Raw genomic sequence first — 24,111 nt, 5'->3', positions numbered from 1 at the left:
AGTGAGCAAGCAGCTCTGTGGTGCTTAGTTGCTGGCTGGGGTTAAACCGCGACACCACCTTAAATCTGCAAGAAAAAGAAGGGGAAAAGGAGCAAGAATAACAAAAAGCCAGTTAACATCCAGATTTACAACAGAAGAGATCCCAATTACCTAGGTCCTAGGTGACATTTTGGCCTTTTCTGTATCATTTTAGCCACTACTTCTCTACAAAAATAAGGTATAGTCTCCCCACAGAGATGAGTTACTTTTACTTTCCAGACAAGTAAAGTAGAGCAGAGAAAGGTCAAGGAACCTGACTGACAACAGAGATCCAGAGCAGGCTGTTCTACCCCAGAAGCCTGCGCCCAGTCCATTACCCAGCAGGGAGGCCGCAATCACCGCATGGAGCTTCCCTACTTGCAATCAGCCAGCACCACAGACCACAACGGGGGAAAAAACTGATGCAACCCACAAGTTTTCTGTCTTCCAAAATATTACTCATATCTGCCCTAGCACCAAATCATTCACTTGAACTGAGAATGCCATGACCTGCCTTTCTCCAGATAATGAGCTCCTTCACCCACACTATTCCAGCCCCCTGCCCTCTCCCTGCTTCTTCATGAAGCTGTTCCCTGAAAAGTTTTACCCCAAGCCTCATAATAGCTGTTACTGGAAGAAGCCCACAGTAGTTTAGTCTGTGGTTTCTACTTCCAGCTACAAATTAATGCACACAGGCACAGAGGCACACAATGACAAAGCACGTTCCTGCCCATTAACAGTGGCTGGAAAATACCAGCCTTTCTTGCCAAAGAGTTTCTGCTGTATTGCTCTTCATTCATTTTGATGATTAAGGTTTCCTTCCTTTAAGAATCTTTCTATTTCCTTTCTTGAAACTGAGTATCTCTCGGGGTCATTGCAGGGCATCATTTCATTTTAATTGCAAGTTCAACATCAATACTCAGCTCATATTTCAGCAGCTCTCAGTTTATCTCAGCTTCTTCCAAAGTGAATGATAATACATTGCTGTGCAATGAGCTCACATGCAGATGTAATCCAGAGTTGAAAATTTCATTGAGACGCTTCCCTTAAAGTTCTTTTATTTTTGCCTCTCCAGAGCTTTCGGCCCTCTGCTGAATGGCACAGGGGGAAGCCAGCTCAGAGCACAGCCAAGCTCCAAATGGTTCTCTCTCATAACATACTTCTCAATATGAGATTAAAAGCTTCCTTCTCCCTGCTTCCCTCAAGGGAGAGGAAAATAAATCACTTCTGTAGAAATCCCTGTGAGTGTATAGTGGTAAAAGACACTCTAAACACTAACCTGGGTTGCCAGGTTCAGGGTAAAAGGGATAGAATTAAAGGACAAATGCCACAGAAGAATTTATGATGCCAGGATAAACCAGGTGGATTTCACAGAGACCAGGTGCCTCAGCATTAAAAAACCAGCTGCAGGCCAGCTGGAGCCATTTGAACCAGATACCAGCACACAGGCCTGCATCAGATAAGCACTCTGATCTCAAGCAAGTTCCCAGCTATTTGACTTCCACTTTTGCTGGCCAGCTCAGCTAAGGCTGCAGGCAAAGGGAAGCACAAAAAAAAGACAGCCTCTCTCATCCGCTGCTCAGCCCTTGCAGTGCAAAGGCATTGCCACTGGAGCAACACCTCCAGGTTACTAGAAGACAAGTGAGAGATTTCAGGTTGGGTGGGTAGGATCACAAGTCTTACAAGAAACTCTTGATACACTGGCTTCAGAAGAACAGCAAGGAACAGAAGACAGGTGTGTTCCAGGCTGAAAGAAAGGCTATGTACACATACATCATCCAATAGCTCAGGAGGAGAGAGGATGCATTTGAGTTTCAGCGGAACTGATGCAATGAAATTAAGAGAAAATTTCAAGACAAGCACTGGCAGCTGCTCTTGTCCCTCGCATTGCTGGGCAACCTTTGAAAAAAAGAGATGGCCGAACTTCTGTTATAGACTGGGAAAACCAAACAGAAGCACTGAAGAATATTTGAGTCTTCATATGGGACAGCTTCCCGCTGTCCCCCAAATAAGCTTAGTTTGCTTACAGCTACTGGACATACAGCAGGCATTCATTTTATGAAATTAGTCTAGTGATCCACATTATTCATAAGGCCAGACCAGAGGATCCGCAAGATCCTCTCTGGTCTTAAAATATATCCAGCAGAGAACAATCTGCCATTGATTGAATATTTGAAAACTAATGACATACTAGGCTCCTCCTCACCACCACCACCCCCCCACAACTGCCAGTTTATAATTCAGTGGACAAAATCCACATTTCATTTTTTGAACAGGAAGTTTCAAACAAATGCCTTTACATTAACATTTCAGATCGTTAACCAAATGGAATAAATACGTCCCTCTGCAACAGCAAGTGGAGAAAGAAGAGAGGAGGTCTCTGCTTGCAGCCAGCAAGTTCTGCCTTGAATGGAAAGAATCTGAGCAAGACATTTTCCACAGATGTTCATGGAAAAACATTTCAGAGCACTGCCACATTTCAAGCCTATTGTGGCAGGAAACACTGAAGTTTCATGCGCGCAGTCCCCAGCTCATATATAAAAAGCTTACAGGCCTCCTGCCGTTCAGATAGATCGCGTTGCACAATGCATACGCACACTAAAAAACCCTCCTTGAAAAACATCACTCAACTCAGAGATCTGGGAAGAAGTCAAATTGGAAGAAAGGATTTCCAATCCTAGCAAGCCTCCCCACCCCCTATCAAAAAGGAATCAATAAAAACAACCGAGAAAAATTCCTCCTGTGACTAAAAGCTTCATGTAAAACCCTTTAAGGGCTTCCTTCTGCTGAAAATGCTGCTTCCATATTGATCACCTCCCCACTTCATCCCTCATGGTGCAAGCTGAAAAATGCTATAAAGTCCAAGCTTTCAAAGTAGGGAGGAGACTGGAATACCTTCTATTTTTCGAAATTGTACTGCCTTATTATATGCCCCCCCCAACGGCCACAGTTAAAATGCCTCTCTGTTACACTTTGAGAACCCCAAAAGTCAAGAAAACTGTTAACGAGTCAATTGCACTATTAGGGGCAAACACACTCATAAGCTACTCATCACTCATTTAACTCAGGATTTAGTAGAGCAGTGCTCCCCAGCTTTTACAGTTACCTGGAGAGCGGCATGCCCCTCTGCTTTTTCTGACCTTTTCCTGTTAGTATCTTCCCTCCAATTTTGGGAAGCCTCTCATTCTCCCTAGAAACCACTAGCTACCTCAGCAGTTCTGCCTTTCACCACTCCCATTACAGAAAATCTGGCACCAGCTTCTTTTTCTGAAGAACAAGTTTGACAGCTGCCTGTACCACAGGATGCAAGACAAGCGCGTGATATCCGAGCTGTGCTTTTATAGCTGCTCCACAACTTTGCCATTTACCTCTGGCTCCCTGACTCAGTCACAGTTTGCATCAGACGGTACACCTCAGCAAACAAAACCAAAGTAACACACCCATAGAACATCGTCTGTCTTGTATACCTGATTCCAAATAATAATTCCACAGTTAGTCCATTCTAACTGTGCTCATCACATGTCCTCATCATGCCCAGATATGAATGTCCAGCAAGGATATCCGAGTAACAACTGAAGGACACAAAGTTCATCCACCAGTTGAAGAAAGGAAGGTATTTCAAGCCAGATTTTGCTACGTGCCAAGATTATTTTGGGAAATAGGTCTCCAGTAAATTGTGCCTGGGATCTCATTTCTCTCTTCATTCTTTTGTAAAGAATGAAAGGCTGACAGGGCTTCAGGACCATCCCTCCCCCTGCTCCAGCCTTGCTACTGGAATTCACACATTCCCAGGGCAGTGTTACAGGCTGCCTCCCTTTCTTCGCTCTATGCGCCAGAAATCCTATCCGGGTGAAGAGGCTGGGAGTAGAGGGTAACAGCAAAAAGTCAAGACTGCAACATGCGTACTTTCCTCCCTTGCATAGCTCATCGGTTTCCCTCTGAACCACGGATATTAATAGCATGCTGCCAAACTTTTCGCATTGGAGTTCAAAGTGACATATCGCGAGCAATGTTGGGAGAGTCACCAACCACCACTTGTGCAGGAAAGCCTCCACATAAGAGCTTGGAGGGGAGGGGTTTGGGACAGATTTCATTCCTGCTGGTTTCTTGCATCACCCCTTTGCAAATGCTGCTCTCCCACTGTGTCTGACCCAGATATCAAGAGTAATAAGGCTAAAACTATAGCCCATTAAACCATCTTGAGAAGACAACAAATCTACAGCAATATTCAGCTGTGACAGTGCCGCTCTAAGAGGCATTTGGAACATGGGCAACTAACAGATTATTTTCAGAACAGTAACTTACCATAAAACTAAACAAAAAGCCAACCAGAAATTACCTAGAACTGAGAGAAGCATTGAGCTGAGTCAACATCCTCTCTCTCACCAGCTTAGGTCAGGCTGCATCTTCATTAGGGTTTGTATCAGGATGCTACGTTTCAAAGCTTCTTACAAAGTGATGTCTTCATTGCAAGGCTGTCCCCCTACACTCAGCCCTTGTCCTTTTCTCAGTGTGCCTAGTATAAGGAAGTTCAGTTTTTAGAAATCACCTCGTAGAGAAAGATTACTTTAGTTATGGATACAACCAGAAGTCAGGCTGCTCTTGCCTAGTCACAGACACATCTTCTAAAAACCCTACAAGCCCCACTGTTATAAGCAGAGTAACTCACATGAAGAACAAAGGATGTGAGGAGAGACCTTCTCCCAAGCTGTGCTTGTGAACAGGAATGGGGGAGTGCAGAAGATCTGAGATAAAGCAGCTAACTAGAGAGCTCCAACATAGGATGCACCTTTCGGCTACACCGAGAGCTCTTCAAAACCGCTCAAGAAGTCACCAGCTTGGTTTACCAAATCACGAGATGAACCCCTCACTCGTAAGTGTACCATCATTATAAAAACAACTCTGCAGTACTTCCCACCCACACAGCATGATAGGAAGTCAGTGTTAACATGCATCTCTGATGACCCAAACCAACCCTGTCCCCCTCTTCTTCCCCTCAACAATATACAAGTACAGGCACACTTCTCTAGAAAAATCTCAACAGGCAGGCTATGTTACAGCTGAAGGTGAGGGTTTCAGCAAGGATGTGAGGAACAGGATGCACTTCCGATACTGAAATTCATCCCAATTTGTGGAGCTTTGTAGTCCAGCCACAAGGGGCCTCTAAGGTCTTCCAGTGGCAGGATACACTTGCTGAGATGGCTGAAATGTTACCATTGCCTTGACCTGACCATTTTCTGCAATTACATCAACAGGAAGGTGTGCTCAGGCAATTTAATGCTATGCTAATCAAGCCTGTTTTGGAACAGAAATCTAGTTTGTATTAATGTTCTTCCAGAGCTGCCACTACCTAACAGCAATCTAGTGATAAAGCTGGCAAATGTGGCAGCAGTTTTTCCAAACTGAGAACCAGCTCTGAGCCTGCAGGACCATAAAAGCTGCATTAGTAAAGAAAAACCCAGGGGTTATAATTACAGCCAATTCATTAAACATCTTTCTGTAAGCAATCAATAGCACAAAGGACAAAAGCACCACCAAAGGAGACAAGCAAAGCTCTCAGCCATCATACCATTTGGAGACCCCTTCCATGTTCCAAAGAGTAGGTATTTCCCAGAGACAGGGAAACCACTGGGAGAGCGTCAAAGAACTCTCTCCCTTTCTGGCTTAGACACACAGCTGCCAGATTCTATACCAACCTGACATCTGGAAGTCTATCTGGATAGGGTTGGATAAGCCATTCACTGCTTCACGCCACATGCCACCACCACCTGGAGACCAGGCAGTCACCACACAGCGATACAGCCCAGCATCAGAAATCTGTGTCTGATACATCCTGTAGCGGAACTCATTCTCCTGGACCTTCTCCAGAACCACGCCGTCAACACGAGTCTGGTCCGTCCAGTCTTCCAGCCGCACTACTGAGTCCTGGTTCAAAGAGATTATGCGAGTGGTTCCATTGGGATTCGACTGATCCGTTAGTGGCTTCTCAGCTGTAATGAGGACAGAATAGCGTGGTGTCTTGATGTTTTTCGAAGACACTTTGCATGTCATCTCAAAGGTGTGGCCTGCTACAAAGAATGGCTTCAATTTCACTGCCTCCACTGTAAGCATGTAATCTGAAGAGGGAAGGAAATAAGCAGCAAGAGAAGGGTTAATAAATAGGTGCAGATATTTCTGCAGCACCTTTCAATCTAGAAGATTACAAATAAGAAAAGTATTTTTTGGAAACAAATCCCAGCACATTTATCTAAACACATATGGACAACCCAGAATGCTACTCAACAGCACGCACACACCAGTACACAACAGTTTGGGTCAAGATGCAAGGATTCAAACAAACACCAAATACTGAACAGATAATGCAATACACAGGTCATAGCGTGACAGGACCTCCAGGACTTTTTTTATTCAGGAGTAAAGATATTAGTCAGACAAGACTCAGAGTCTCAGTTTTACAGTGGATCTGGAAGAGCACCCTCAGCTACAGGGTACAAGGACACTGCTGAAAGTACTCATGACTAGTGACAAAAGCTGCCACTAACTGAACTGGCAGCACTTAGTGTAGCTTCTTTTATTTCCCTTGAAAATCCACCCTAACAGCAATCCAGACACATTCAGCTGAACTCCCAAGATCAGTTGAAACTGCATGACAAAAAAGTTGGTGGTAACACGAGAAGTCTCCATCCCCAGTACCCCCATACACACACCTCTGTGTTGAAAGAGTTCAGCACAGCTCTGCCTCCATGTGTGTTCTTTTCCCTTGCTTCTCATGCGTTCACCTGAGTACAAGCCTACCAGAAGCCTTGACATTTCCCAACAGCCCATTTGGCATCAAGAATGCCAGCAACACTTACTGCTCAGTTTCCTTTCTTCAGCATTCTCCAAGTCTGCCAGCTCCTCAATCCCAAGAATCCCTTAATTACAGGGTTTGGGAAAATTATACATCTAGGAGCACAGCCCCAAGACACAAAAAATACAAGCTCACAATAAGAAATTGAGAAAATGAGGTGTGACTGAAATCAGAACCAGATAAAAGGAAAGGGAGTTGCTAGTTTCCTGGCACTGTGATGAAGAGACATCCCACACACTCAGGTTCTTCCTAAGGAAAGGGTGCTGGGGCAGAACACACAGCTTACAGCTACTTCCCAAAGTAGCAGTATTGCAAGAATTCAGCCAGTCTGACTTTCTGGACTTACTTTGCTGCAGCATATTCTCCCCTTCCCCCCCTTATGAAAAACAGGTGTAGACATGTTAAAAAAACCAACAAAACACTACACATCACCCTTATGCAAGGTGAAACCTCTCAGGAAAAGGGAAATAAGCAATGGTGAGATTGTTACACATTCCCCAAAACTGAACTAAATGCAGTAATATTGATGCCCTCCCCACAAAAGCAACAAGATACTTGTCAAGATTACATTACAGTGTTTTGCCTTCAAGCAGCAGTTTTCACAATGAGTAAACACAGCCCACAAGATGAGAAACCCGGTATGACAACTTTAAATCAGTACTGTATAAAGCAGATCACAGTACAAAGCTATATAAAGAAACAGCAGGAGCAGGGAAGGCTGAGCTGCTTCTAGTGGTCTAGCTGAGCACAGAATTGCTTGATACTCTGCACCAACCCCCCTGCCCAAGCTTCCACCCGCTAAGCGAGTGGGAATACAAGAGTTGCACATTTAGGCACTCAGGATACAATCACAATTGAAGTTGCACACAGAGTCAATCTCTGCTCCCTTATATGAGGACTCATCATGCATCTGATTCTGGACTTCAGATCCATTTTTTCCTCATTCTGTGTCCATGAGATTCTGATATCACCCTCTTCATAAGGTTGCAGCACTTAGGAGCCCAGCACAGACCAGCTTGCCACATATCTTAGGAACCTAGGACACAATTATATTTTTGCTCCAAAAGCAGAAGCACAAACAGCTAGCCATACTTCTCTGCCACATTTTGCTGCTTTCTAGGCCTTGTGAGGAGGCTCTCGGCAAAAATCCCTCCTGATGCAAATGTTCTTTGTGCTGTTGATCTTCATGTTAGAGCGCTGGGTCCTAGACACCAAAAAAGAAATCTTGCATTTGGTCTCTTATACATGTACTTAAGACAAATACCTTCACATGATCAGAGCAGTACAGTTGTAGCTGAGAAGAGACAACTCTCCCTACTATCTGAGCTCCAAATGCCTTACTTCAACTATTCCCTGAGCCACAGGTCAGGCAACAAGTACACAGGGGAGTGTCTTGTCCCCAGTAAGGACAGAGCAAACTTTATTCCTAGACATCCTTTCTTGACTTTCCATTTGAGGGCAACAGAAAATGCTGCTTTTACCTATTATTTTTGCTAAAGAAAGGAGAAAGGAGTGGTGGTAGCATGGGGCAGCAATAGAAATGCCATCTGTAGAGTTTGTGGAAGAGAACATCTGAGGCCCAGAGACGCAGCTGGAGAACAGTGGTAGAATTCAAAAGGGTTAGAAATTAGGATGCTGAACAGAGAACAGCGAGATATATTCTTATGAAAGTCCTTTCAAAGGATTTGTCTGCCTTTTAAAAACCCAGAATTCCTTAGGTTGGATGAATACAGAAGGCAGAAGCACTTCCTCTTATGTGAGACTGTAAGAAATGCAGACCAGAATAGAGAAGGGGACACAAAAACCAGCACATACAGGTGCTGAATGTTTCTTGTTGCAAGAAAGTCAAAAGAGATCAAAGGAACATTTCTGAATAAGCAATAATATTAGAGACCTACGTATGTAGTAAAGTAAAACAAAACAAAAGCCCCATATCCTGTCAACTAGAAAAGCCTGGATCACCATTCTTAACAGTATAGTTCTGTGCCAAAATTGTTTTCCTTCAGTAGCAGCAGACGAAATGTAATTAGCACTCCATCACCCCCACCTAGAAAAGCATGTAGTTGTCTCTGCGTGTAATAGTGCACAGTATGGGAAAGAGGAGAAACCAAAGATTTGGTTAGAAATAACAGTAATCTGCAAGAAAAGTTAAGTGGGAAAGGAAAGTTTCTTCATGTTTGCTATGTTAACAGAAACTACTCATCAGATCTTACAGCACAAGAAGGGCCAGAGAGGTCAAAGAACATTTTCTTCCAAGAACTGCATCTTAAGATCTTACTTCTAATCTTCCAAGAATTGCCAAGGAGGCAATGTCTGTGTCTTGACCACTACCCTGCATGCTTGCGCCTCCACACGCACATCTGCAATCCCATGCAGAGTCTCACCTCCTTCTTGTAAAGCTCCATGAATGAAAAGCACAATAAAACACACCCTGATCCGTCACATACAGGAGGCTGCAATCAGCAAAGTTTATGTTGGAAAGCAGTAGAGGAAGAGATCCTAAGTAAATCATACCCAAAGCTTATAACCAGTTTGGGCCCTACTCCAAGACAGAGGGCTAGCAGCAGAAGAAATCCTAGCCAAATGATTCAGATAAAATTTGAGTAATAAACTGTACTTTGGAGCCTGGCAGTGCATGCCTCTGCCTTCCATCACTGGCCACTCCAAGTGGTTAAGCCACACTATAATTCTCTTGCTCTCTACCACAAAGTGCGTGCTCAGGTTCAAGAGTACTTCCTGGGTAGTGACCAAAAAGAGTTTTCACCTAATCTAAGCCAGTCAAATTGCTAGAGAAGCCTAACAGCTACAAGGGCAAGGAGACTTTAGGAAACAGTAAACACTTTCCCTGCACTCCACTGACTTCAGTCGGAAAAGCAGCACAATGGTCACAGCTAACAGTAACCTCAGAGCCTAACGTCTCAGCAGCAGCCTCAAGTAACGCCATCTCAGTATTCATAAAGGCTTCTTTATCCCCCAGTGCACTAGCTAGATTGCAAGTACAGGGAATGCAGCAGACATTAAGGTAATGACAGCTTTGCCTTCGTAGGAGGAGACTATACAGCACCCTGAGGTACAATTGAAGCCCCAGCAGCTCTGATACCAAGTGCTCAGCAGACACACTAAGGCCCGCACCACAGCCTGGTAAGTGTATATACAACGCAACGGCTCTCCCCGCTGCTGCACACACACAGCTAGATCACCCTCACTGGCCTGTTCCCCTGCCAAGCAAAGAGCATAAACACTTCACCCTCATGCAGGCATGAGGAGCCCAGCCACCCCTGACTGGGGCTTGTACACCTACCTTAATGCACTTTCTTGTTCCTACACCCAAACTGGCACATACACCTGGCAGCTTGGTGCCATGGGTATGGGAATTTCTTTGCTCAAGAGGAACTGCACGTCTGTACTATGCAGTGTCTATTATATACCAGCAATGGTAAAGACAAGTGGGTGGCAGAAATATCACCTGTTCTCTATTTGCAGGACTTTCTGAAAGATTAAGATGCCCTTGCTCCCAATTAAATGTGACAGGAGGGCCTGGGCAAGCATTTAGGACAAGTAACATGTTAAATACAATTCTTTTGCAAGTTAAAGACAGAAGCATCAACAAAACCCCAAATAATAATACCTTTGGGATTTGGAATTTCAATTAAAAGGTAATGTTCTCTTTTGCAAAGAATTCCATGCAGACCAAAGTTGACAACACTGGTTTAGGAAACAAGCACCAATTCTGCATTCCACTGCAAACAGCAACTGTGTTTTAAATATAGGCAGTACTCACACTCAAATTAATAAAGTTATCTTTTAAACTATTAAACTTTTTTCTGGGTTGAAAAATCATCTACGGAGCCAGTCAAAAAAGGTTTCCTCCCTTCCTTTTCCCCTTTTTACTGATTGGAATTTGTACTCTAAATAAGCAAAAAATAACAATACAATTGATACTTTTTATTTTTGAGGTGAGATAAAGATGCTTTCTTTGTCACCTTGGTGGGGGAGAGCATAGAAGAAAGAGGGGAAGAAAAATCAGGCAGACCATGTCAAAAACAGTGATCTATGATAGCAATTGGCTGCATTTGCAAAGCTGAGTAAGCAGAAAGACATGTGAGCATTATTGGTCCCAACAGAACAAAACAGAAAAAGAAGATAAACCTCAAGTTAAAATGGGCAAACATACAACTTATTATACAACACACACAAAAAGGACTTTGACATCTTCACATGATGTTTACATTTCAAGCAAAGCCCTCCTTATCCTGAACACCCCTCTGTGCTGACTGACCCATAGACGCAACATAAAACCATTTCTCCTTTCTCAAAAACTCAGAACAACCTTTTCCAAAGTGGGATTTCTCCGAAGTCCTCCCCCCCAAGCACCACTCTAAAGTTAACACAGACGATGCAAGTAATGAAATAGTTGGAAGAAAAGCCTCTATGCAGGCACAAGCTATACAAGGAAGAGGCAAATTTCTGTTCTCTCCTTAGGCAAACACGTGGGAGCCTGGCTGCTTGCTTTTATAAGCACTGGGAGCAGTTAGGGACTCAAATCACCAGATACTTGTCAAAACAACAGTCAGAGAGCAGAGGCAGCAGCAGATTAACTCCTTCATAGTAGCTGGCTACAGCACTGGGTTCACAGCCGAGTCTGGAGCTCATACGAATAGGATATGGCAGAGTACAGGGCACGCAGAGAAAGGCATCTGGGGCTAGACGGCTGAAAGAGCCGGGGGGGGAGGCACGTGAGGGGTGGAAGGGAAGAAGGGGAAATCAAACCTATATATTGCCCTCCCCCTCCTTATATACATATAATATGCTTTTTCAGGAGGAGAAGGTGTTTGTAGGAGAGCTCACTTTCACATCATAAATCCCCCAACTCCAAGTTTTGCCAACAAAATGTACTTTTCAGCATGGGGACTATAACATTTACATTTGTGTTGCAAAATTAGCAGAGTTTTTGGAATAAAACCAGAAACAAGGGAATGTTCACACCTGTCACGGTTTGTTTTCCCTCAGAAATGTCAACACAGGCTGAGACTTTTCAACTCCAGCTGGTCTCTCTAGCTGCTCCAAAGGCAATGATCCATTACGCATGCATGCACATACACACACACTCCGTGTTGTGGCATAACAACTGAATTAATTGTGACCAGCATTCAGCATTAATGAGAGATCTCATTCCTGCTGGAGAAGCCAGCTTCAGCAAAAAAAAAAAATGACCTTTTCATTGACCATGCTTGGTGTGGGAACGAAGGGAGTACTGAGCAAGCAGCCCACCATTTCTCTCTCCACTGAAGCAGAATCACAGCAGAAGCTCTCCAATTAGCTGTTTAGGGATTATCCTTAAACAACTTTAAACTGATTTCAAACTACTTGTCTCTGAAATATAGTTCTCTGCCTGTGGCTGCCTGGGCTAGGCTGTTGAACAAATCTATCACGATAAATGCAGCTTAGCTAAGCACAGATTTTTGCCGAAGATGTTACATCCTAGGTTATCCTATTCCTTCGGTCCGTACCCAACAGACCCTCTTGCATGACCTCAACACCTAAGCCAAAACGGTATCACTCTACAGAACATCCAGGATACATACACCCATTTTAAACCAGTGTTAGCAATTCAGATAACCTTATCCAGCTTCTAAGAAATGCTCCCAGAGTCAGTTTAAATACTGACCAGAGCTAGTTCACTTCTGCCTAAAAAAGGCCCGGATCCAAGCAAATCACTGAATGACTTTTGCTCTGCCACCCACTTATTTTTTGATACTCTGGTATTACTATGCCTATGAACTTCCTCAGAAGTACCTTCTAAACATGGGCTTGGAGGAGAGAGGAAAAAAACCTCTCAAACTGGCAGACAGAGAACACTTAAAGTGAGTGACATTCCTCTTTTCACGTCAAGACAACCCTATTGCTAGCAGCAAGATGCATCCTAGAGAGACCGAAATACTCTGAGTCATGAAAGGGGGCAATGACCCCAGCATCACTGCTGGATGCCACCCCTGCTACAATGACAGCCTGGCTCCTGGACGTCTCAGCACAGTTTGATTGACGTATCTCTGCTTTGCACTTCAACTCCAAACTGTTGCATAAAACTGGTGAGTGCTGTTAAGTAGTTATTTCCCTCCACAAATAAGAGGCCTTTACACAAGGTAGTAGTGTTTTTCCCTCTTCATAACACAGAACCCGATTTCCAAAGCCCATTAGCAGGCCTTCTGGCTGACAGGCCTACTCAAGAGAAAACTATCTCAGCTATCCAGATCTTTCAGCGAATAGGTGCAAGGTTCCTACCTTGTATAGCCCAGAAAATGCTGACAGATGCAGAAGTCACATCTTTGCTCTTTACCCAGCTGTTGTTGCGGTGCCTACTCCACGCAGAGATGACACAGAAATAATCCCCTCTGTCACTTTCTGAAGTCCACTGGATTCGTAAACTGAAGGTGTCAGCGGCCTTTTTGGAGAAGATTATTTCCCCGTTCTGAGTCCGCTCTCTGCTCCTGTCCCCAAGCAGCAGAGTCCAGTCTGCATCCATCGTGGCCAGGAGTTCCTCCGTCACCACATCGTCGCTGCGCAAGCGCTGCCTGTAGTACCAGGAAACTGTGAAGCGGATGTTTGCTTCGGTGTCCTGTGCATTTGTGATCCTGCAATTGAGCTCTGTGGGGTCATCTGAAAACTTGGGTGTTTTAGAGGCATTCAGAAACACCTCGTAGTCTGGCTCTGCAGGAGAGGAAACCCAGAAGTTAGAAGCTACAAGCACAAAGGAGAAAGCGCCAGAGCTTATTAAGAGATACTGCTAACTTCTAACATCCAGTTTGTGAAAGCACCTGAGCTAGAAGCCAAGTGCCAGAATATGCATTTTTCTTACAAGACCTGGTGACTGGGAACTTGGGACTCCAGCTCTCAGACTTGCACCAGCCTGACACAAGTACCCCTGGGTCTGAATTTCCAAACAAAACCTTTCATTTTGTATGTCTAGTCAGACCATTTCAGAAAAATCAGGACGGAGAGATCTTGTCAAGCAAAATCATTCCCTTCTTTAGGCCTGGCCCCAAGAACCCACCATGTGGGTTCAGTTTCAGCCCAGCCAGTCACCTTTTGCATCTGTTCAAATGCCTGCGGCAGCCTGCAGCAACAGGAGACTGGTTATTCTCTAGCTTTGGACTGACCAGAAACATCCCATTTCCCCAGTTTCTCTCCAGGATAAGAAGCCATTTCCCATCCTGAAATGCCTTCTTTTCCACACTTAACCATCCCATCATATCTCTACAGTACAGTTTAAGAATGTTAAAAAACAACCCAAAAACCAAACACCTCACCCACACACCAAAACCAGGGGGCATGGGTACCACCATTGGCACTGGCCACAGGCAGCACCAACAGCAGTGTAAATTTCAGCGGGCAGCATAACAAATACTAAGTAGGTTAAGAGTCAAAGATGCATAGATCAGAAGAACTTCACAGTCTGAATAGAGATGTACGTGCTGTACAGCTATGAGGCTGGAATACCTCAAGCTTGAAAAGGAGTGCCTGAAATTCATGGGTTAAGAATGGGGCTGTTGTATTTAAATCTGAAGTAGCTGGCTGTCCAAAGCCTAAAAGCGATAAGGCAGCCGCATGACTATTTTCTCAGACTACAGAGATAGTAAAGGAAAAAGATTACAGCAAGAACCTCACACCACAAAGGAAATACATATTTATTTACTAGTGTTAGAATATTTTTCTGTCTTGCTGTCTACTATAATTCAGAAAAAAGACTAGCTTTCCAGCTGTTCAGCCAATACTCATCACATGGCTTTTATATCGTAAGCGTATTCAGCGCTCTATATTTATTTCTTACTTTATGTTTTATTTGGCATTTTGCCCGCCTAGAAACAATTAACTGAAGCTATAATTGGGACAGAGAAGGCAATCCAAGGCTAAACTTAGGCTTAGCTCACCAATGAGCCAAGATAATAATGCATCTTAATAGAACTGCTGCACAAACTGCGTGTGCACATGCACTTTTGGACTTCAGATGCAAAGGATAAAAACCAATCCTATCAAGCAAGCGGGCTGCTGCTATGTCAGCTTGCAGAAAAGCTCTCTCACCATTAAGTGTTATGCATGCAGTGTCCTTGCATCTAGCAAGAACAAGGGCATTAATACACACCAGAGACTAGAGTATCTAGTGATACTGATGGTGAGTTTCTGTGGCGTTAAGTAACACACAAGCATAAAAGTACTGTTTACGTAAGTCCATAGTACCTACTACCAGTGAACCTAAGTGCAGATTTCTACGCATTTTCAAGTATAAGTAAGGCAAAATAAAAAGAAAATGCAGAGAATTCCTCTGCTGCAACCAAGACATAGATTATTAATGGTGGCCAAATCCCACTTTTGGTGTAAGTCCCCATAGATCCTACAGCTACACTACTCTTCCTGTCTCATTTACAAGAGACCAGTCTTCTCCAGGGCCTCATGATATATTGCTCATGCTCTGCATTTTCTTATCATTCCCCCTCACCTCCCCTTCCCCCAAAAAAAGAAGGCATTCAAGACCAATTAATATTTTCACAGCAACAAAGACTATGAAAGCAGAAACTCTTCCCTAGACAGGAACACAAGAAGGAAAAAGCTGCAAGGAACTCAAGTTCTTAGAAAATCACTTCAGGTTTTATTTGCAGACAGGGGAAGAACCGCTAAGAAGAGAGTTTTGGCTTTGACAGCACCACTCCAGATAGGCGCTTCACCCTGACAGACACTCAAACAGAGGATTTAGAAAGAATAAGAGGCTGGCTGGATAAGCCTCATTCCTCCACTCTGTCAGCTGTCAAAGAACAGCCTCACTGACTGTTCAATGACTTAATACTCCAGCAGCTCTTAATTTCCATTAAGAAGGAGTTGGTCAATTCTGGATGCAGTTGAAAACCTCAAATGCTGAAAATTTATTCTACTTTCCCTTGCCCTAGCAACCAAGCATCTGCTGAAGAATAGTTTTTATTCTCTCCTGTTCCCAAATAATGCCAAATTGGAATAGAAAGAGTAAGGAATAGTCCTACAGGTACGGGCACTACGACCGAGTACATGAGAATGCAGTACACCTGTGCACACACGAACATGTGTGCATGCATGCACGTGCACACAAGTGGGGGAAGGAGGGAACACAAGTTGAATGTGCAATTTGAATGGCTGAATGAGGACAGGAAATGAAGACATTCATCACTTGCGTACTTCTAGCACACATTACAAGTATACTTGGAAACGGCCACGGCTCAACTGCTCTGTACAATGCTAAAATGCAAAATTTAAAATCATTGTCGCTGGGATTTAACCTTGTGACACAGCTATTTATTTCTGAAAACCAGGCTTCAGAGCGGGCTCTCTATATGCCGGCCTCATTCAGTACTTTTATGTTGGAGGAGCTCTGCCTTTGTAACTGGACAGTACCCCCAGTTTCTGATGACAAGAGGCTCTGAACGGGTACATTGAGAGGCTTTAGGCCTGGATACTTGCATCCAGTCAAAGCTGGGAACAAGGGGGAGGTACGAGGGAGGTGAAAGGGGACAACATGACAACAGGGGCAGCTTCAGCCCCTGGAAAACAAGGCAGGCTTTTAAGTTCTGTTTCCCAATTGCAGACTGTTCAATGATACCAGAAAGTGGAGTGCATGGGCGGGACATGTGGTAAGAGATCCTAAAACCCTATTAATGTACAAACCCAAAACCCTGTAGGATAGATCAGTATTTTTATATGTGAGAGAGAGACCCTACATATAGATGATAGATGCAAACAAGAGAGAAACTTGCACAGAAGAGATTCTGCAAGGTCCTCTCCCTTTTCTGATGGGACCAAGGAATGAGTGGTACATTACCCATGAAGTCTGAAAGCAGAATCACTCACCTAATGCTGTCACCACCACACTGACTGGTGCAGATGTCCTCTCCACCACCTTATACCAGCTCCCATTGTGCAGTGGTACCCAGACAGCTGCTTGGCAGAAGTAGTAGCCAGAGTCTTCCACATCCACATCACGCACCAACAGGTGATAGCAGTTCCTATCTACATGGCTCAGGCTGATGAGAGTTGAATCACTGACAACAGAATCACGGTCCATGCTCAGCAAAACCTGAGCATCTGACAAGGTATCATCAGGTGATGCAGAAAAATACCACATCACCTCCGCTTGGAAAATACCACTCCTGTCTGTTGTGATGTTGCATGTAAGATCCAGGGAGTCTCTTTCGGTCACAGACACATTGCTTGTTGAGATGACCACATCTAGAGCTTAGAAATGAAGAGACAAAAATTCAAACAAAAAATAATTTTTTTTTTTTTTTTAAAAGAGTCCACTGTAAGTTATCCAGGACTTCAGATTCTATTACAGAAGCTTCTGAAATAGCTCCATAGCCCTACCTTCAAATGCCTGTTGGATACTGAGCTGCATGATCTATTACAAGGGAAGTACACATTATCAGTCAAGCAAGGGATGCGTGATGAGGGCAGGAGGAGGAAGGGAGGGAGAACAGGGTTTTTATAACTCAACAGCAACTGGTCCATGAAGGCTTTGTCCCAATCACAGACCACACGTCACCTTCACACAGCAGGAAAACATGTACAGGATTTTCCATTCTCATAGGAGGGTCAAGGTGTTTTGGAACTATCTCTCAGAAGAAAAAGCGTCCACTGAAATCACTAGGAGCTACATTAGAACTCAACTTGGTTTCTGCTGAAATGGTTTTGAGCTCCTCTAACAGAACAGATTTAGATAAGAAGCAGCCATGGCCACACATTGGACTCCTGACTGACCTCAGGTGTGTTGCAGAGACATGAAATGGAAGCAAACAGAAGGCAGCAATAACTCCTTATACTGCTGACTCCTCCACTTACTGCTCTGACCAACAAACACTGGGGACTTTTAAGCGACTATTGGCATTGCTTTAAACACATTGAACAAACTCCTCCACTGGCCAGTGAATATTTTTAACATACATAGCACATATGGTCATAACCAGCATTCAAAGGGGACCTTCTACATTCTGTAGGTTATCAGGCTGGCCACAGCTTTGTTAAAGAAAGCCACGGGATGAAAGTGTCAAGACCAGGAGCAGAAAAGCTGGCCTTAGTTACTGGTGAGAGGTGAACTGGGGGTGCTGTGTGTTTTGTTTGTAAACCTCAGTGCAAATCATTCACCAAGTTACCTGGCCACCACATGTCTTCACTCACTCATTCCCTCGTTCTACATTGCCTAAAGATTAGATTTGGATCTCAGTGCAGCACTGTACCCACAGCGTATAATGCAGCTGCTCTTAAAGTCTCAACTGAGGCCAGTAGACAGGGCTGCTACAGCAGTGGCTCTTCTCAGCAGATTACGACCAAGACCACGAGCAAGAATACAGATTCCTGCCTTAAACAGGCAGCTATGTCTCTGATGCAGATTAGTGACTTCTATGTAAAACCATGTTCTACTACATAATAGGTACCCATCTGTAAAAGCTTTCTAGGATTGTCATCTAGGAATGAGACACAACATATAAAGGCCAGAGCCAAACTGAGCAGCCACAACTATTGCCAATAAAACCAAGCAATACTCATCTCAGCACTCACCACCTGATAGCACAGAGCAGTCAAACTGAACAGACGGTAGCAAGCCCCACCCAAGTGATAAAGGGAAGTCCACTGTCTGAGTACCTCATTGGGACTTCCCTCACTGTCTTATCATGTGATTGGAATCAGCAGGAAAGCCTAGGTAATTTAACAGACTAATACCAGAATACAAAATAAGACTCATCTGCAAGGTTAAGAGCAGGATTTCTCCAAGGAACACTTCTGTCTTCGTGAAATAGTGACGGACATTCAGAATCCACCAGTATATGCATACAGAGGGACTCTAAGACAGTTTACCCATATGTATATTTCTCAAGGCTCCTTTTTTGGTTACAGACATGTCTGAAGGTCTCACTTAGGGTTATACACCTGTGGTGCAAGACACTATTAAAAAAAAGACATACAAGAACAAAGTTGGGCCCAAAGGTGTCATGATTTTAGGAGATGAAAGTGATGGGCAAGTAGATGAAAGAGCAGCAACAGAAAAAAAAACCCCAAGTTTACACAAGTAACCTCTGCATGACTTTTTTCATTAGATATGACAATTTTTTTTTTTTTTAATTTTGTTTCTACAAATTCAACCCCACAGTTTACAACCAGTGAGAATGAGGGAAGTGCAGCAACCAGGCATACCATTTACAACTCAAGTTCATTTCAGCATGCAAGTGCAGAGGTTTCAGATGTCAGCACAAGATGCTCTTCAAGTCCTACTACAGGACATGTGGGTAAAAACTTCCACAACATTTTGCTGGACAATAACCTATCCCATTTAGCATAACTTTTTAAAAAGCCTTCATGCCCCTGACAAAATGCCAGTGCTGCCAATAACTGAGCTAAAAATGAAGGCCAAAAAAACCCAAACAAAAAAACCACAAACAAACAAAACCACACACCCAAACCGCATTAAAAAAACTGCACTACTACTGATCCTGGCCATCCTCACCCTGTTTTCAGCCACTGATTAAACCCCACCTACTTAAACGAAACTCTCCAAAAGTGCGACAAAATAGAGAATTACAGCTCTTAATTAAGTAAGCCCTGCCTCAGCAGAGAGCACCTGCAAGCTTTACTGTGTAACAGACACCCTGAAAAAGAGGGGGCAGATAGCCTGTGAAATTTGACAGGCTAAGTACCACCAGGATACTAACTCTACATCCAAATGAGCTAGCCAAAAAAACCAGCAGTTCTGGGTTCTCCCTATAGTGATTAAAGGATTACAAAAAATGAAGAGATACTCTTACTGTCTGAACACTTCTAAAATATCATCATAATCTCACATTTCTGAGGGGCCATCATTGCCTGTTTTTCCACCTATTGAGTGACAAGATGTGTCACCTCCTGCTTTCCCTCCTCCAACTAGCAGTGGTAATGCTAATGCAATTAAGTGCTGAGTGCATCTACTCCTGAAATCTATATGGGCAGGGATATCCAGATATCCTCAGCACAGCACTATATGTATTTTTGTCTCCTTAGTCAAGCATGCAATGATGTGTTTAACAGAACCATTACTGTGCTAGACGCCTGCCAACACAGTGGAGCAATCAGGCCAGTGATCCAGTGTCAGTGATAAAAACCACTGGATAATTTGTCCTGTTAAATTGCCACTGCCTTCCTCCTTTCTCTTGATCTATTTTAATAAACAACATACAGAAAAGTTTCACATCTGTCACTGAATCACTAAGCCGCTTTTACGGGGGAAGTGCAGCGGTTTAGTGCTATAGGACAACCCTATGTTAATGAGAGAGCAGAGGGAAGGTTTGGGGTGCTCAGGGGTTAAATACAAGGCTTATTTAAGAAATAGAAAAACCTGAAGTGAACTAAGGATGAGACAAAATCTAGGTCTAGGCATCTAAGAGGTTCCAGTCAACCCTTCCATGCCATCATCCCCCTTCTCCCCAAAATAAAAGCTAGAAAAATTATGCCAAGCATTTTCTATCAACTCAAATGTAAACAGCCCAGCTACCCGAACAGCACTCTAGGTTCTCCTGGAATGTATCCTCATTTAGTTCAGCTTAACCAATTTCTGTTCTCAAAGTATCACAGCTGTATCACAGCTACAGCACTGCTGTAGCTACGAGCTGTGACCCCAGCCCATCAGTAACACTCACCAGTCCGCTGGATTGCCACACTTGCTATCTCCACACTCTTCTCCTGAATCTTCTGCCATGAGCTATCTGCCCCTCTCACCCACTCGCTCACAAGACACCTGTAGGCACCCCCATCCACTGATGAGGCCTGGGATACAGATAACCGATACGTGTCATTCGCTCCTGTGTCCAAGCGGATATCTCCATTATGGTAGCGCTCTTCATAGCCAGGACCCGGCTGGAATTTGCCCTCATGAGTCAAAGATAGGATGTCCCGCCAAGTTGATCCACTTTTGATCTGCCAAGTCACATGCAGGTGAGTGTGCTCCGGTGAGGTGGTAATTGCTGAGCAGCGCAACTTGAAGGAGTCACCCTCAGACAGCCTGAGAGACATTGAGGAACGTGCTTTTGAACCACTCACCGATAAGCCATCGGAAATCACTATTTAAAAAAAAAAAAAAGACCAAAAGACACAAGCATCATAAAACAGAAGCAAGAAAACACCCACACTGACATGTTCAGATACAAGGCAGTAAAACTACCACAGAAGAACACCTGGCCAGTCATTCCCTCTTCCACACATAAATGTATTCCAGGAACAAGGAAGTTCAGCTGAAAACCCATTAAAGGAAGTGCTCCACTTTAAACAAGCCAAGACAAGCATTCAAATTCATTTATCCTTCCCCTCGCTTTAGTTTCTCATCATTCTGACTACTCCCATCCAGAACCATCTTGATTTTCATGGGAGTAAAAGATAAGACACTTGAAAAAAAAACAGTCTCCCAAGTTATTACTGAAGAACCCTAAGTGACAGAGCAAAGCTAGGGCATGACTGCAGTATCAACATGCTGAAGGGGAAAAGGAAGATTACCTCCTTCATATAGAAGGATCCCTAAATGACACTATAAATAAGAGAGAAGACAGGCTGTGTTGTTTACCTGAAGTTAGCCTCTCTACCCTAGCTTAGGGACATTAAATATTTGCAGACATCTTCAGAAAACCCACTGCTTAATTTTCCCATTTTTATTTACATATTTACTAGACAGACAAAAGGAAAGAGGTGTTTATAGTAAACAGCCTCTCTTCACTTCTTCACCTCACTTGCCTTTGCTATCGTACTTCCCAATTTTCGATTTTGGCTTTAGGAGAATTAAACAGGAACAGGGAGAAGAAAGAAAAAAAAATCACAATGCTCATAAGCAACAGAAATTCAACATTCTTAAGGGTACACCTATAATCAATATCAAAAACAAATTTAGAGCACACCTCACTCTTCAGAAATACCTTTCACTTGGACCTCTGCATCATAATTTCCCTGAACGGTGGCATCAGTGCTGGGCGTGGAGCATTTGTATCTCCCTTGGTCAGTTGGCTGGATGTTTCTAATCACAAGTTCCACAGCATCGTTGCTGCTCCGTCTCAGTTTGATATCCCCGTGGCCCACGCGTTTTTGGTACTCCTCAGAGGTGAATGTAGAATCCCAGGTACTCACTATCCGCATGAAGTCAGTCTCCCGGGAGAACTCCCAGTCAAAGTTCTGTTCACTGGGTCCATCGTAATCACTAACGCTGCAAGGTATCACCACCTCTGTGTCCACGACTCGAATAAGAGGACCTTTGGGCACCCTCACAACACGCCCTCTGCAGAAAGCTAGGCAGGAGAATAAAGACAGAGAGAACACAATTAACAAAGGAATTGCCAGGATAGATTTCAACCAAAAAAAAAATATGAAATAGAAGAAGGTCGGGCACCCCACTCTGTGGAAAGCTAGAACTAGTAAGAGCAGTGTTTTCCATTAACATTTAATCTCACTGGAGCAGGAGCCCCTAAACACACCATTTTTAGTGTGGGCAATCTTTGTTTCATTGCTTATTTAGTAACACATTAGGTAACGAAATACTGAGGGAGAGAAAATTGTAAGGAGGGGGGAAAAAAAAAAAAAAGGAGAGAACTAGCCATAGATCCAATGGGTAGCAGTTTCTCTACTAAAAGCCGAGTGCTATGTAAGACACTTAAACAACATTAATAAGTGGTTTTCGTTACTACAGTGAGGGCATAATTTAATCAGGCATTTTTATGAGTCTTCTGCTGACATCAGTAGAGGGTTCGAAGTAGGAAACTAACTCTCCCCTAGCTTGAGGGCTGTAAGAGAATGGTAAGTTGACTTTCTCTGAAAATGAGCATAGTCACTTCTGCCCTGAAGGGTCATGTCTTCTCTAACACAGGTGAGCTTCCTTACCTTCCTAATGGATTTAAAAGGAAGAACTAATTTCAGACACATTTGCTTGAACAGATTTCTGCAACCACACCTGTTTCTAGCACACACTTCCTCCTCGGTGGAAGTCCCAGAACATGGGAGCATGAGCAGAGCAGGCGCACGCCAGAGCAGAGGAACACACAGTGTTCAGACCATGTTTTCTGGGACTGTCTCACTAGAAGGCTAGAACGACAACAAAGTTCTCTGCAGGAGGTTGGCAAAGCAGTATGTTATGCTCCAGGCAAAAGTGTGAACCACTTAAACTAGCCAGAGGACCTGGCAAAGACACAGCAGGAGACTTTTCTGGTTGATTTGGCTCTGTAGCCCAAAGAATAACCCCAGCAGCTGCACATGGATTTTGGCAGGTTTTTACTTCCCAAAAGAGCAAACTGCTTTGATTCATAATTCCAACCAGAGAAGTCTTTTCAGAGAGAGAGAGGGGTACTACCTAAACTCAGTCTCCAAACATGAACAGCCTACTGCATCCCACCAGCTCCGTATCCACAGCAAAATATCTTAGCAGGCAGGGAGAACAGGAGAAGCCAGAACACTGAAGGACAGATCTTGCTAAAACCAAGTAGATGGCCATAACAACATCAAAAGCAGTTGGACCAAAAGGTTCATCTGAGATACCACAGAGGCAAAGCCAAATTTAAACAAACAACCCCCCAACACACAAAGTCCAGCAACCCACAGCTGCTCTAATTCACCAGCTACATTGGGAAAGCCACCAGCTAGTGACACGAACACCAATACACTTGCTGAGCCTTCCCCTCCTATCACTCTGTATGTCTTCTTGCTGTAGATTAAGACCCCACTCACTGGCTCAGAACCATCATGCCAAGAGGTATCCAGGTGTGAGCAAAAAAATTAGTCTCGTGGAGAGAAACCACCCACTGGGGACCCTGCTATAAAGTGCAGCTTGTCCCCTTCCGAGCAGCGTGGAGAAGGATGTGTTAAAGAATCAAGATTTCTGTGGGCATTTAAAAACTACACAAGCAGCTGTACACACTAAGCATAACTCCAAGAGAAAAAGCGTATTTTTATGCCCAGTTACAGTTCAGCAAACAGTTGAACCAAGGACTGACACTGTCTTTACCTCCCCAGTTCATAACTCCCAGCATGCTCTTTGCTTTGCAGGCTGTTCACGTGTACAGGCTCAGTCAAAATAGTCCAATTTCCTCATTGCCATGACCTTCTGTATTCAACATTAGCACTTCATTAAACTTATTTGTAACGCAGACTGGGGTTAATCTCTTACCCTTTATGTCCCTCCCAGAAGACAGTTGTTATGTACCTGATCAAGTGATTGACTAGTCCTAATA

The 24,111-nt window shown here is 43.8% G+C and overlaps 1 protein-coding gene across 1 annotated transcript in view; it reads right to left on the bottom strand.

Moving 5' to 3' along the window:
- PTGFRN (prostaglandin F2 receptor inhibitor) overlaps positions 1 to 23,622 on the bottom strand; it is a 40,502-nt gene extending 16,880 nt beyond the window's left edge. The window contains exons 1-6 of the mRNA XM_009274503.2: positions 23,609 to 23,622; positions 21,814 to 22,286; positions 20,551 to 20,970; positions 16,739 to 17,122; positions 13,151 to 13,576; positions 5,715 to 6,134 (exon numbers count right to left, since the gene is read on the bottom strand). Of these exons, the coding sequence (XP_009272778.1) occupies positions 5,715 to 6,134; positions 13,151 to 13,576; positions 16,739 to 17,122; positions 20,551 to 20,970; positions 21,814 to 22,286; positions 23,609 to 23,622 (2,137 nt within the window). The remainder of the gene's footprint in view (positions 1 to 5,714; positions 6,135 to 13,150; positions 13,577 to 16,738; positions 17,123 to 20,550; positions 20,971 to 21,813; positions 22,287 to 23,608) is intronic.
- Positions 23,623 to 24,111: the final 489 nt, after the last annotated feature.

Source organism: Aptenodytes forsteri, unplaced genomic scaffold (genome assembly GCF_000699145.1).
Source record: "Aptenodytes forsteri isolate BGI_AS27 unplaced genomic scaffold, ASM69914v1 Scaffold207, whole genome shotgun sequence".
NCBI classification, from domain to species: Eukaryota; Metazoa; Chordata; class Aves; order Sphenisciformes; family Spheniscidae; genus Aptenodytes; species Aptenodytes forsteri.
The sequence above is the reverse complement of the archived record's forward strand: the minus strand, read 5'-3'. Positions and strand labels throughout refer to the sequence as shown.